At 55.2% G+C, this 13,259-nt stretch overlaps 1 protein-coding gene across 1 annotated transcript in view; it reads left to right on the forward strand.

The window, feature by feature from the left end:
- Positions 1-284: 284 nt before the first annotated feature.
- The window catches only part of SNX17 (sorting nexin 17), a 61,623-nt gene continuing 48,648 nt past the window's right edge, over positions 285-13,259 (forward strand). The window contains exons 1-3 of the mRNA XM_075581539.1: positions 285-765; positions 11,036-11,110; positions 13,093-13,210. Of these exons, the coding sequence (XP_075437654.1) occupies positions 706-765; positions 11,036-11,110; positions 13,093-13,210 (253 nt within the window). The 5' untranslated portion in view covers positions 285-705. The remainder of the gene's footprint in view (positions 766-11,035; positions 11,111-13,092; positions 13,211-13,259) is intronic.

Raw genomic sequence — 13,259 nt, forward strand, 5'->3', positions numbered from 1 at the left:
GCAGTGTGTATCACAGTGATTAGTATTACCCCCTCAGCAGTGTGTATCACAGTGATTAGTGCCCCCCTCAGCAGTGTGTATCACAGTGATTAGTATTACCCCCTCAGCAGTGTGTGTCACAGTGATTAGTGCCCCCCCTCAGCAGTGTGTCACAGTGATTAGTGTCCCCCCTCAGCAGTGTGTGTCACAGTGATTAGTATTACCCCCTCAGCAGTGTGTGTCACAGTGATTAGTGTCCCCCCTCAGCAGTGTGTGTCACAGTGATTAGTGTCCGGTTGTTCCCCGGAACTGATTGCGCGGCGTCACGGTGCAGCCCGGGAGATATTGGCAGTGACACGCACACATAACACAGAGGACCCCGGTACCGGAGGGTTCCGTGTCACTGTGTGCGTGGGGGACCCGTGTTACTGTGTGCGTGGGGGACCCGTGTTACTGTGTGCGGGAGTGTCAGTGTGTGCGGGGGGAGACCCGTGTCACTGTGTGCGGGAGTGTCAGTGTGTGTGTCAGCCCCTGGTCTCTGTATTTTGGGGTGACCCCTGGTCTCTGTATTTTGGGGCGACCCCTGGTCTCTATTTTGGGGTGACCCCTGGTCTCTGTATTTTGGGGTGACCCCTGGTCTCTGTATTTTGGGGCGACCCCTGGTCTCTATTTTGGGGTGACCCCTGGTCTCTGTATTTTGGGGTGACCCCGGTGTCGGTGAGGACGATGCATTTCTCAATTCCTGAGACGGAGGCTCGGAGCGCAGAGAACGGAGCACAGTATGTGGTAAGGATGGGGGTTGTGGGAGACTGACCCCCTCCCTGTGCCATTAGGACCCCTGGATACTGCCTCCCCTCCCTGTGCCATTAGGACCCCTGGATACTGCCCCCCCTCCCTGTGCCATTAGGACCCCTGGATACTGCCCCTCTCCCTGTGCCTTTAGGACCCCTGGATACTGCCCCCCCTCCCTGTGCCATTAGGACCCCTGGATACTGCCCCCCCTCCCTGTGCCATTAGGACCCCTGGATACTGCCCCCCCTCCCTGTGCCATTAGGACCCCTGGATACTGCCCCCCCTCCCTGTGCCATTAGGACCCCTGGATACTGCCCCCCCTCCCTGTGCCATTAGGACCCCTGGATACTGCCCCCCCTCCCTGTGCCATTAGGACCCCTGGATACTGCCCCCCCTCCCTGTGCCATTAGGACCCCTGGATACTGCCCCCCCTCCCTGTGCCATTAGGACCCCTGGATACTGCCCCCCCTCCCTGTGCCATTAGGACCCCTGGATACTGCCCCCCCTCCCTGTGCCATTAGGACCCCTGGATACTGCCTCCCCCCCTCCCTGTGCCATTAGGACCCCTGGATACTGCCTCCCCCCCTCCCTGTGCCATTAGGACCCCTGGATACTGCCCCCCCTCCCTGTGCCATTAGGACCCCTGGATACTGCCTCCCCCCCTCCCTGTGCCATTAGGACCCCTGGATACTGCCCACCCCTCCCTGTGCCATTAGGACCCCTGGATACTGCCCCCCCTCCCTGTGCCATTAGGACCCCTGGATACTGCCCCCCCTCCCTGTGCCATTAGGACCCCTGGATACTGCCCCCCCTCCCTGTGCCATTAGGACCCCTGGATACTGCCCCCCCTCCCTGTGCCATTAGGACCCCTGGATACTACCCCCCCTCCCTGTGCCATTAGGACCCCTGGATACTGCCCCCCCTCCCTGTGCCATTAGGACCCCTGGATACTGCCTCCCCCCCTGTGCCATTAGGACCCCTGGATACTGCCCCCCCTCCCTGTGCCATTAGGACCCCTGGATACTGCCCCCCCCTCCCTGTGCCATTAGGACCCCTGGATACTGCCCCCCCTCCCTGTGCCATTAGGACCCCTGGATACTGCCCCCCCTCCCTGTGCCATTAGGACCCCTGGATACTGCCCCCCCTCCCTGTGCCATTAGGACCCCTGGATACTGCCCCCCCTCCCTGTGCCATTAGGACCCCTGGATACTGCCCCCCCTCCCTGTGCCATTAGGACCCCTGGATACTGCTTTCCCCCCCCCCTGTGCCATTAGGACCTCCTGACACTGCCCCTCCCTCCCTGTGCCATTAGGACCCCTGGCACTGTCCCCCCCCCCCCTGTGCCATTAGGACCTCCTGACACTGCCCCTCCCTCTCCCTGTGCCATTAGTACCTCCTGGCACTGTCCCGTCCCCCCCCCCCCTGTGCCATTAGGACCTCCTGACACTCCCCCCTTGTGCCATTAGGACCTGCTGACACTCCCCCCCTTGTGCCATTAGGACCTCCTGACACTGTGCCCCCCCTGTGCCATTGGAACCTCCTGACACTGTGCCCCCCTGTGCCATTAGGGCCTCCTGACACTGTGCCCCCCCCCCCTGTGCCATTAGGGCCTCCTGACACTCCCCCCCCCCCCTTGTGCCATTAGGGCCTCCTGACACTGCCCCCCCCCCCTGTGCCATTAGGGCCTCCTGACACTGCCCCCCCCCTGTGCCATTAGGGCCTCCTGACACTGCCCCCCCCCTGTGCCATTAGGGCCTCCTGACACTCCCCCCCCCCCCCTTGTGCCATTAGGGCCTCCTGACACTGCCCCCCCCCTGTGCCATTAGGTCCTCCTGACACTGCCCCCCCCCCTGTGCCATTAGGTCCTCCTGACACTGCCCCCCCCTGTGCCATTAGGTCCTCCTGACACTGCCCCCCCTGTGCCATTAGGTCCTCCTGACACTGCCCCCCCTGTGCCATTAGGTCCTCCTGACACTGCCCCCCCTGTGCCATTAGGTCCTCCTGACACTGCCCCCCCCTGTGCCATTAGGTCCTCCTGACACTGCCCCCCCTGTGCCATTAGGTCCTCCTGACACTGCCCCCCCTGTGCCATTAGGTCCTCCTGACACTGCCCCCCCTGTGCCATTAGGTCCTCCTGACACTGCCCCCCCCTGTGCCATTAGGTCCTCCTGACACTGCCCCCCCCTGTGCCATTAGGTCCTCCTGACACTGCCCCCCCTGTGCCATTAGGTCCTCCTGACACTGCCCCCCCCCCTGTGCCATTAGGTCCTCCTGACACTGCCCCCCCTGTGCCATTAGGTCCTCCTGACACTGCCCCCCCCTGTGCCATTAGGTCCTCCTGACACTGCCCCCCCCCCCTGTGCCATTAGGTCCTCCTGACACTGCCCCCCCCTGTGCCATTAGGTCCTCCTGACACTGCCCCCCCTGTGCCATTAGAACCTCCTGACACTGTGCCCCCCTGTGCCATTAGGTCCTCCTGACACTGCCCCCCCCCTGTGCCATTAGGGCCTCCTGACACTCCCCCCCCCCCCCTTGTGCAATTAGGTCCTCCTGACACTGCCCCCCCCCCCTGTGCCATTAGGTCCTCCTGACACTGCCCCCCCCTGTGCCATTAGGGCCTCCTGACACTGCCCCCCCCTGTGCCATTAGGTCCTCCTGACACTGCCCCCCCCCTGTGCCATTAGGTCCTCCTGACACTGCCCCCCCTGTGCCATTAGGTCCTCCTGACACTGCCCCCCCCTGTGCCATTAGGTCCTCCTGACACTGCCCCCCCCTGTGCATTAGGTCCTCCTGACACTGCCCCCCCCTGTGCCATTAGGTCCTCCTGACACTGCCCCCCCCTGTGCCATTAGGTCCTCCTGACACTGCCCCCCCCTGTGCCATTAGGTCCTCCTGACACTGCCCCCCCTGTGCCATTAGGTCCTCCTGACACTGCCCCCCCTGTGCCATTAGGTCCTCCTGACACTGCCCCCCCCTGTGCCATTAGGTCCTCCTGACACTGCCCCCCCCTGTGCCATTAGGTCCTCCTGACACTGCCCCCCCTGTGCCATTAGGTCCTCCTGACACTGCCCCCCCCTGTGCCATTAGGTCCTCCTGACACTGCCCCCCCCTGTGCCATTAGGTCCTCCTGACACTGCCCCCCCCCCTGTGCCATTAGGACCTCCTGACACTGCCCCCCCCTGTGCCATTAGGGCCTCCTGACACTGCCCCCCCCTGTGCCATTAGGGCCTCCTGACACTGCCCCCCCCCTGTGCCATTAGGTCCTCCTGACACTGCCCCCCCCCTGTGCCATTAGGGCCTCCTGACACTGCCCCCCCTGTGCCATTAGGTCCTCCTGACACTGCCCCCCCCCTGTGCCATTAGGTCCTCCTGACACTGCCCCCCCTGTGCCATTAGGTCCTCCTGACACTGCCCCCCCCCTGTGCCATTAGGGCCTCCTGACACTGCCCCCCCCTGTGCCATTAGGTCCTCCTGACTCTGCCCCCCCCTGTGCCATTAGGTCCTCCTGACACTGCCCCCCCCTGTGCCATTAGAACCTCCTGACACTGCCCCCCCCTGTGCCATTAGGTCCTCCTGACACTGCCCCCCCCTGTGCCATTAGGTCCTCCTGACACTGCCCCCCCCTGTGCCATTAGGTCCTCCTGACACTGCCCCCCCTGTGCCATTAGGTCCTCCTGACACTGCCCCCCCCTGTGCCATTAGGTCCTCCTGACACTGCCCCCCCTGTGCCATTAGGTCCTCCTGACACTGCCCCCCCCCTGTGCCATTAGAACCTCCTGACACTGCCCCCCCTGTGCCATTAGGTCCTCCTGACACTGCCCCCCCCTGTGCCATTAGGTCCTCCTGACACTGCCCCCCCCTGTGCCATTAGGTCCTCCTGACACTGCCCCCCCTGTGCCATTAGGTCCTCCTGACACTGCCCCCCCCCCTGTGCCATTAGAACCTCCTGACACTGCCCCCCCCTGTGCCATTAGGTCCTCCTGACACTGCCCCCCCCCTGTGCCATTAGGTCCTCCTGACACTGCCTTTAGGTAAATACAACCTCAGATGCACAACAAAACATGACATATTACACCGTGTGTGTGTGTGTGTGTGTGTGTGTGTGTGTGTGTGTGTGTGTGTGTGTGTGTGTGTGTGTGTACACATGACATATTACACCGTGTCATGATTTATTTAACAAAAATAAAGCCAAAATTAAGAAGCTGTGTGAAAAACTAAGTACACCCTTACTGCTTCCATAGGAATTAAGATGCTAAGTAGCAGACAGGTGCTGCTAATCAAATGCCCTTGGTTAATTGATCATCAGCAAGTGTGACCACCTCTATAAAAGCCGAAGTTTTTGCAGTTTGCTGGTCTGGAGCATTCAGGTGTGTGTTAACACAATGCCAAGGAGGAAAGACATCAGCAATGATCTTAGAGAAGCAATCGTTGCTGCCCATCAATCTGGGAAGGGTTATAAGGCCATTTCCAAACAATTTAAAGTCCATCATTCTACAGTGAGAAAGATTATTAAAAAGTGGAAAACATTCAAGACAGTTGCCAATCTTCCCAGGAGTGGACGTCCCAGCAAATTCACCCCAAGGTCAGACCGTGCAATGCTCAGAGAGATTGCAAAACACCCAAGAGTTACATCTCAGACTATACAGGCCCCACCCCTGAGTAACTCCTATAATGTCTGTGCCTGGCCCCCCGAGCCTGTTTCAGATCCTGACGTGACCCTGGTAATCTGTATGCTGCTCTGGGGAGACCTCCATTTTAACCGAGCTTGCGTGTACTGACCTGTGTGGTTGATTTGAAGTGCTAGTTGTTTAAAGTGTGTGCAGTTAGAACCAGAAGCAGTTTGAACAAGGAAGCGGTTAAACAGGGTATAGTATATTGAAGTACCGTTTACTGTTAGTACTTATAAACTTTATAGTTGCTATAATGAGCAGAATTGAAAATGCCACTCAATGCACATCTTGCCACATTAATGTGCACTTGGAGCAGCTGTTCCAAGGAGCATACCGCTGTGGGAAGTGTGAGAGGGTGGTCTCTTTAGAGTCAGAGATTGCTGATCTGAAGAGGCAACTTGCAATATTGAGGGACATTGGCAATCTTGAAAGGGAATGAGAGCTCACTGAGCAGGCCCTTGCTTCGACTAGTGGTGCAGATGGTGGCGCTGTTAGTGAGGAGCAGGTAGGTAGCTTGGTTGCCATTAGTGAGGAGCAGGTAGGTAGCTGGGTGACAGAAGGGGAAGCAGGGGCTATAGGGAGAGGCAGGTCGTTTCTGAGCTGACACATCCCAATAGATTTGCTGTGTTGAGTGAAGATATTGGGAATGTCGGGGCAGAAATGGCAAGGCTGGGGGAGACTAATTCCTCTAGCAGCCAGGGGAATAGTTCCTCCAGCACAGAGGGGACTCGGGATGCTCAGATACAAAGAAAGATTGTGGTGGTAGGGGACTCCATTATTAGGAAGGTAGATAGGGCAATCTGTTGCCATGACCGCATGAACAGAACAGTTTGTTGTCTCCCGGGTGCTCGGGTTCGGCACATTGCGGATCGGGTAGACAGATTGTTGTGGGGGACTGGGATTGACCCGGCGGTCTTGGTACACGTTGGCACCAATGACAAAGTTAGAGAAAGATGGAGGGGTCCTAAACAATGATTTCAGGGATCTAGGCCAAAAGCTTAAGGCATGGACCTCCAAGGTAGTATTTTCTGAAATACTACCAGTGCCATGCGCTACTGCAGGGAGACAGTCAGGGATCAAGGAGGTTAATGCATGGCTGAGAAAGTGCTGCAGGAAGGAGGGGTTTGGGTTTTTAGAGCACTGGGACTCCTTTTCTGAGAGGTGCCATCTATACTAGGGACGGATTGCACCTCAATGAAGAGGGATCTTCTGTGCTAGGGGGGAGAATGCTAAAAAGGTTGGAGGAGATTTTAAACTAGGATGGAGGGGGGAGGGGAATGAAACAGATAATGAACTAAATGGAATAGAGGAGGATACAAGGGGGTATGGAGGTAGAATGGGGGCAAGTGCGAGTATGACAAGCAGTGAGACACCCATAGTAAATACAGATAATACTACAAAACTTCTAAAGACTAAACCAAGTGGGCACAGAAAGGAAGGAGCAGATAAGATAATAGTACAGGCTGAAAAAAAACTTAAATGCATGCTTGCTAATGCAAGAAGCCTGACGATAAAATGGGGGAGCTTGAATTAATAGCTGCAAGGGAGAAGTATGATATCATAGGCATTACTGAAACATGGTGGGATGAAACTCATGACTGGACAGTTAATTTAGAGGGTTATTCCCTTTTTCGGAAGGATCAAACAAATAGAAGGGGAGGTGGAGTATGTTTATATATGTTAAACCGGATCTAAAACCTATTATAAGGGAAGATGTCTATGAAGGGAATGATAAAAATGTAGAGACTTTGTGGATAGAAATTAGCAGTGGAGGTAAAAGTATAAAGAAAATGTTTGTGGGAATATGCTATAAACCACCAAATATCTGCGAGATTGAGGAAGCTAAAATACTTGTGCAAATGGAGAAGGCGTCAAAACTGGGTCATGTTTGCATAATGGGGGATTTTAATTATCCAGACATAGACTGGGGCAATGAGATTAGCGTTACAACAAAAGGAAACAGGTTATTGGGGGTGCTTAAAGATAATTATATGACCCAAATTATTGAGGAACCAACCAGGAGAGGGGTAGTTCTGGATTTGGCCATATCAAACAATGTAGAAGTAATAACAAATATTCAAGTCCTGGAACATTTGGGTAACAGTGATCATAACATGGTCTCATTTAAAATAAATTTATCAAAAAACAGATTACTTGGGTTCAACAAAGACCTTCAACTTTGGAAAGGCAGATTTTAATAAATTGAGGTGTAACCTACAAGTAATACACTGGGATGGTGTTTTTGCAGGGAAAACGTAGAAGATCAGTAGAGTGAATGTAGGAGCTAGTTCCATCTGTAGAAGATATATGATTAAGTGTCCAGACGAAGATGGAGTGTCCACAGTATGACAGTGTGATTGAGCTGGAAGGGATAAGTGTCTAGTGGAGTCCGCATGACATCCACAACTATGTACACTTCAATAACCACCCAACCAGCGTGTGAAAATATATAAGATAATGTCCGTTGTGTACAGGATATGTAGTAAGGCACTACGGCTCTTTACCTGTACACTCCATGGGGCACTCGCATCATCTGTGGCGGGCAGTCCATCCGGTCTAGATTCAAGGTAGTAGTGGGTGTAGATAGCACAGCCGGCTGTGCTCTATCTACACCCACTACTACCAAAAATGTAGGAGATAAATGGGCAGCCTTTAAAACATTGTTAGAAAAGCACACTTATCAGTGTATACCCTTGGGTAATAAGTATAAAAGAATGAAGTCAAAACCAATGTGGCTAAATAAACAGGTAGGGCAGGAAATGGACAAGAGGAGGAAGGCGTTTAGATTCTTTAAATCAGAAGGGACAGAGACATCGTATCAGAATTATAAGGAATGTAACAAAAATTGCAAAAGGGCAATCAAATTAGCAAAGATGGATAATGAAAAAAGGATTGCAATAGAAAGTAAGGTCAACCCTAAAAAAGTTCTTTAAGTACCTTAATAACAAAAAAATGAGAAAAGAAAATATAGGACACTTTCAGTGTGAGATGGGTAGGCAGATTATTATTGGAGATAAGGAAAAAGCTGAGTTATTAAACAAATTCTTTGCCTCTGTGTTTACCAGGGAAGAATCAAGTTCAATAGTAGTGCCGCAGGAGGAAGCCACAACCTCCATATTAATGACCAATTGGTTAACTGAGGAAGAAGTTCATAAGCGACTTGAACATTTTTGAAGGTTTTATACTGGATAATATTCAGGAATACCTAATGGAAAACAAAATTATTAGTTATAGTCAGCATGGATTTATGAAGGATAGATCTTGCCAAACTAACCTTATTTGTTTCTTTTAGGAGGTAAGTAGGAATTTAGACCAGGGTAATGCAGTTGATGTGGTCTTCTTAGATTTTGCAAAGGCTTTTGATACGGTTTCACACAAGAGGTTGGTGTACAAAATAAAGAAAGTTGGACTCAGTAATAATATATGCACCTGGATTGAAAACTGGTTAAAGGACAGACAGCAGAGGGTTGTCATAAATGGAACTTTTTTTAGGTTTGCTAAAGTCATGAGTGGAGTACCTCGGGGATCGGTACTGGGACCCCTGCTTTTTAACTTGTTTATTAATGACCTTGAGGTTGGGATCGAGAGCAAAGTCTCCATCTTTGCTGATGATACTAAATTGTGTAAGGTAATAGAATCAGAGCAGGATGTAATTTCTCTTCAGAAGGACTTGGAGAGACTGGAAACGTGGGCAGGTAAATGGCAGATGAGGTTTTATACAGATAAATGTAAGGTTATGTATTTGGGATGCAAGAATAAAAAGGCGACTTACAAATTAAATGGAGATATTTTGGGGGAATCCTTGATGGAGAAGGATTTAGGAGTGCTTGTAGACAGCAGGCTTAGCAATAGTGCCCAAAGTCATGAAGTAGCTGCAAAGGCAAACAAGATTTTATCTTGCATCAAACGGGCAATGGATGGAAGGGAAGTAAACATAATTATGCCCCTTTACAATGCATTAGTAAGACGACACCTTGAATATGGAGTACAATTTTGGGCACCAATCCTAAGAAAAGACATTATGGAACTAGAGAGAGTGCAGAGAAGAGCCACCAAATTAATAAAGGGGATGGACATTCTAACTTATGAGGAGAGGCTAGTTAAATTAGATTTATTTACATTAGAAAAGAGGCGTCTAAGAGGGGATATGATAACTATATACAGTGTTTGACAAACCTATACATTTGCACGTCCCGGGCGAGTGAATTTAACATCGTGGCGAGCTCCTATTGGCCCAAGCAGCATACGTGTGGTACTAGGTGGCGAGTAGATTATTTTTGTTCGGCGAGTAGATTTTTTGGTGATTTGTCGATCACTGACTATATACAAATATATTCAGGGATAATACAAGGATCTTTCAAAAGAACTATTCATCCCACGGGCAGTACAAAGGACTCGGGGCCATCCCTTAAGGTTGGAGGAAAGGAGATTTCACCAGCAACAAAGGAAAGGGTTCTTTACAGTAAGGGCAGTTACAGTGTGGGATTCATTACCCATGGAGACTGTGATGGCAGATACAATAGATTTGTTAAAAAAAAGGTTGGACATCTTTTTAGATGGGAAAGGTATACAGGGATATACCAAATAAGTATACATGGGAAAGATGTTGATCCAGGGATTAATCCGATTGCCAATTCTTGGAGTCAGGAAGGAATTAATTTTTCCCCTTAATGGGGTTTTTTGTTTGCCTTCCTCTGGATCAATAAGTAAGTATAGATATAGAATAAAGTATCTGTTGTCTAAATTTAGCATAGGTTGAACTTGATGGACGTACGTCTTTTTTCAACCTCATCTACTATGTAACTATGTAACTATGTAAATATGTAACTATGTAAATATGTAACCTCCCGGACACCTACTTATTGAGATGCTTATATCTCTGGAACGTAGCATCAGATATTAAAGCAATAACCGCTGCTAAGAGATCTGGCTCAGCCTTAACTCCTCCACAATGTGTTACTAAAAGCCTCGCTCGCTGGGCAGGGCGTGCCCTCGCTGGGCAGGACGTGCCCTCGCTGGGCAGGGCGTGCCCTCGCTGGGCAGGACGTGCCCTGTGTGTTTCACCATCGCCCAACCCCTTTCAGATAATTGGGAAATACTCAGGAATGTTGTTTTGGAGAAATTTTGCTTTTACAAATTCCCTGGAAAATCAGATTTTTGAAAGATTAATACAAATATAATGCACTTTACTAGTATGTGATGGGAGGCCGGGCAGTTGGCATCTGGTGGTGGGAGGTTGGGCAGTTGGCGTCTGGTGGTGGGAGACCAGGCATAATATGGCGTAAATGTGGTGAGCAGACACTCCCTTGGGTGGGAACGTTGTGAGCAGACACTCCCTTGGGTGGGAACGTGGTGAGCGGAGGCGCCCTCGGGTGGGAACGTGGGGAGCGGAGGCGCCCTCAGGTGGGAACGTGGGGAGCGGAGGCTCCCTCTGGTGGAGAGCGGAGGCTCCCTCAGGTGGGAACGTGGGGAGCGGAGGCTCCCTCAGGTGGGAACGTGGGGAGCGGAGGCTCCCTCGGGTGGGAACGTGGGGAGCGGAGGCTCCCTCGGGTGGGGAGCGGAGGATAATGAGTCTCTTAATGTCTCTCTTCCAGGCTTACAGCATCCATGTGAATGGCGTCCTGCACTGTCGCGTGCGATACAGCCAGCTCCTGGGCCTGCACGAACAGGTGAGGGCACATGGGGCAGAGCGGGTCAGAACGGGGTCAGAATCTCCCCCCCCCCCCCCTAGACGAGGAGACCTGGGACAGAGCGGGTCAGAACCCTCCTAGGTGAGGGGAACGGGGTCAGAATCTCCCCCCCCCCCTAGACGAGGAGACCTGGGACAGAGCGGGTCAGAACTCCGCGAATTTGTTGGCGATGATCTGACGAGTCGGTGATGAGATTTATTGTGGGTTCGGGGGACTAATATTCTCAGGCTCAGGGGGCTGCGGACTGCTGGGTTTGAGAATAGTCCCCTGCCGAGTACCCCCCCTCCCGGGCCGAGTACCCCCCTCCCTTGCCGAGTACCCCCCCTCCCCTGCCGAGTACCCCCCCTCCCCTGCCGAGTACCCCCCCCCTCCCGTGCCGAGTACCCCCCCCATGCCGAGTACCCCCCCTCCCCTGCCGAGTACCCCCCCCTCCCCTGCCGAGTACCCCCCCTCCCCTGCCGAGTACCCCCCCCCTCCCCTGCCGAGTACCCCCCCTCCCCTGCCGAGTACCCCCCCCTCCCCTGCCGAGTACCCCCCCTCCCCTGCCGAGTACCCCCCCTCCCCTGCCGAGTACCCCCCCCTCCCCTGCCGAGTACCCCCCCTCCCGAGTACCCCCCCCCCTCCCCTGCCAAGTACCCCCCCTCCCCTGCCGAGTATCCCCCCCCCTCCCCTGCCGAGTATCCCCCCCCTCCCCTGCCGAGTATCCCCCCCCTCCCCTGCCGAGTACCTCCCCTCCCCTGCCGAGTACCCCCCCTCCCCTGCCGAGTACCCCCCCTCCCCTGCCGAGTACCCCCCCCTCCCCTGCCGAGTATCCCCCCCCTCCCCTGCCGAGTATCCCCCCCCCTCCCCTGCCGAGTATCCCCCCCCTCCCCTGCCGAGTATCCCCCCCCTCCCCTGCCGAGTACCTCCCCTCCCCTGCCGAGTACCCCCCCTCCCCTGCCGAGTACCCCCCCTCCCCTGCCGAGTACCCCCCCTCCCCTGCCGAGTACCACCTCTCCCCTGCCGAGTACCACCTCTCCCCTGCCGAGTACCCCCCCTCCCCTGCCGAGTACCCCCCCTCCCCTGCCGAGTACCCCCCCTCCCCTGCCGAGTACCCCCCCTCCCCTGCCGAGTACCCCCCCTCCCCTGCCGAGTACCCCCCCTCCCCTGCCGAGTACCCCCCCTCCCCTGCCGAGTACCCCCCCTCCCCTGCCGAGTACCCCCCCTCCCCTGCCGAGTACCCCCCCTCCCCTGCCGAGTACCCCCCCTCCCCTGCCGAGTACCCCCCCTCCCCTGCCGAGTACCCCCCCTCCCCTGCCGAGTACCCCCCCTCCCCTGCCGAGTACCCCCCCTCCCCTGCCGAGTACCCCCCCTCCCCTGCCGAGTACCCCCCCTCCCCTGCCGAGTACCCCCCTCCCCTGCCGAGTACCCCCCTCCCCTGCCGAGTACCCCCCCCTCCCCTGCCGAGTACCCCCCCCTCCCCTGCCGAGTACCCCCCCCTCCCCTGCCGAGTACCCCCCCCTCCCCTGCCGAGTACCCCCCCCTCCCCTGCCGAGTACCCCCCCCTCCCCTGCCGAGTACCCCCCCCTCCCCTGCCGAGTACCCCCCCCTCCCCTGCCGAGTACCCCCCCCTCCCCTGCCGAGTACCCCCCCCCTCCCCTGCCGAGTACCCCCCCCTCCCCTGCCGAGTACCCCCCCTCCCCTGCCGAGTACCCCCCCTCCCCAGTACCCCCCCCCTCCCCTGCCGAGTACCCCCCCCCTCCCCTGCCGAGTACCCCCCCCCTCCCCTGCCGAGTACCCCCCCCCTCCCCTGCCGAGTACCCCCCCTCCCCTGCCGAGTACCCCCCTCCCCTGCCGAGTACCCCCGCTCCGAGTACCCCCCCTCCCCTGCCGAGTACCCCCCTCCCCTGCCGAGTACCCCCGCTCCGTGTACCCCCTCCTCCCCTGCTGAGTACTTACCTCATCTCTCTGGACTCTCACAGCTGAGGAAAGAGTATGGGAATAACGTGGTCCCTACATTCCCACCCAAGAAGATCTTCACACTCACCCCGGCGGAGGTGGAGCAGAGGAGGGAGCAGCTGGAGAAATATATGCAGGCTGGTGAGTTACACACGCGTGTGATCATATCCGCTCCCTCCCCGCAGGGAGA

The sequence above is a fragment of the Ascaphus truei genome, unplaced genomic scaffold (genome assembly GCF_040206685.1).
Source record: "Ascaphus truei isolate aAscTru1 unplaced genomic scaffold, aAscTru1.hap1 HAP1_SCAFFOLD_1395, whole genome shotgun sequence".
Taxonomy (NCBI): Eukaryota; Metazoa; Chordata; class Amphibia; order Anura; family Ascaphidae; genus Ascaphus; species Ascaphus truei.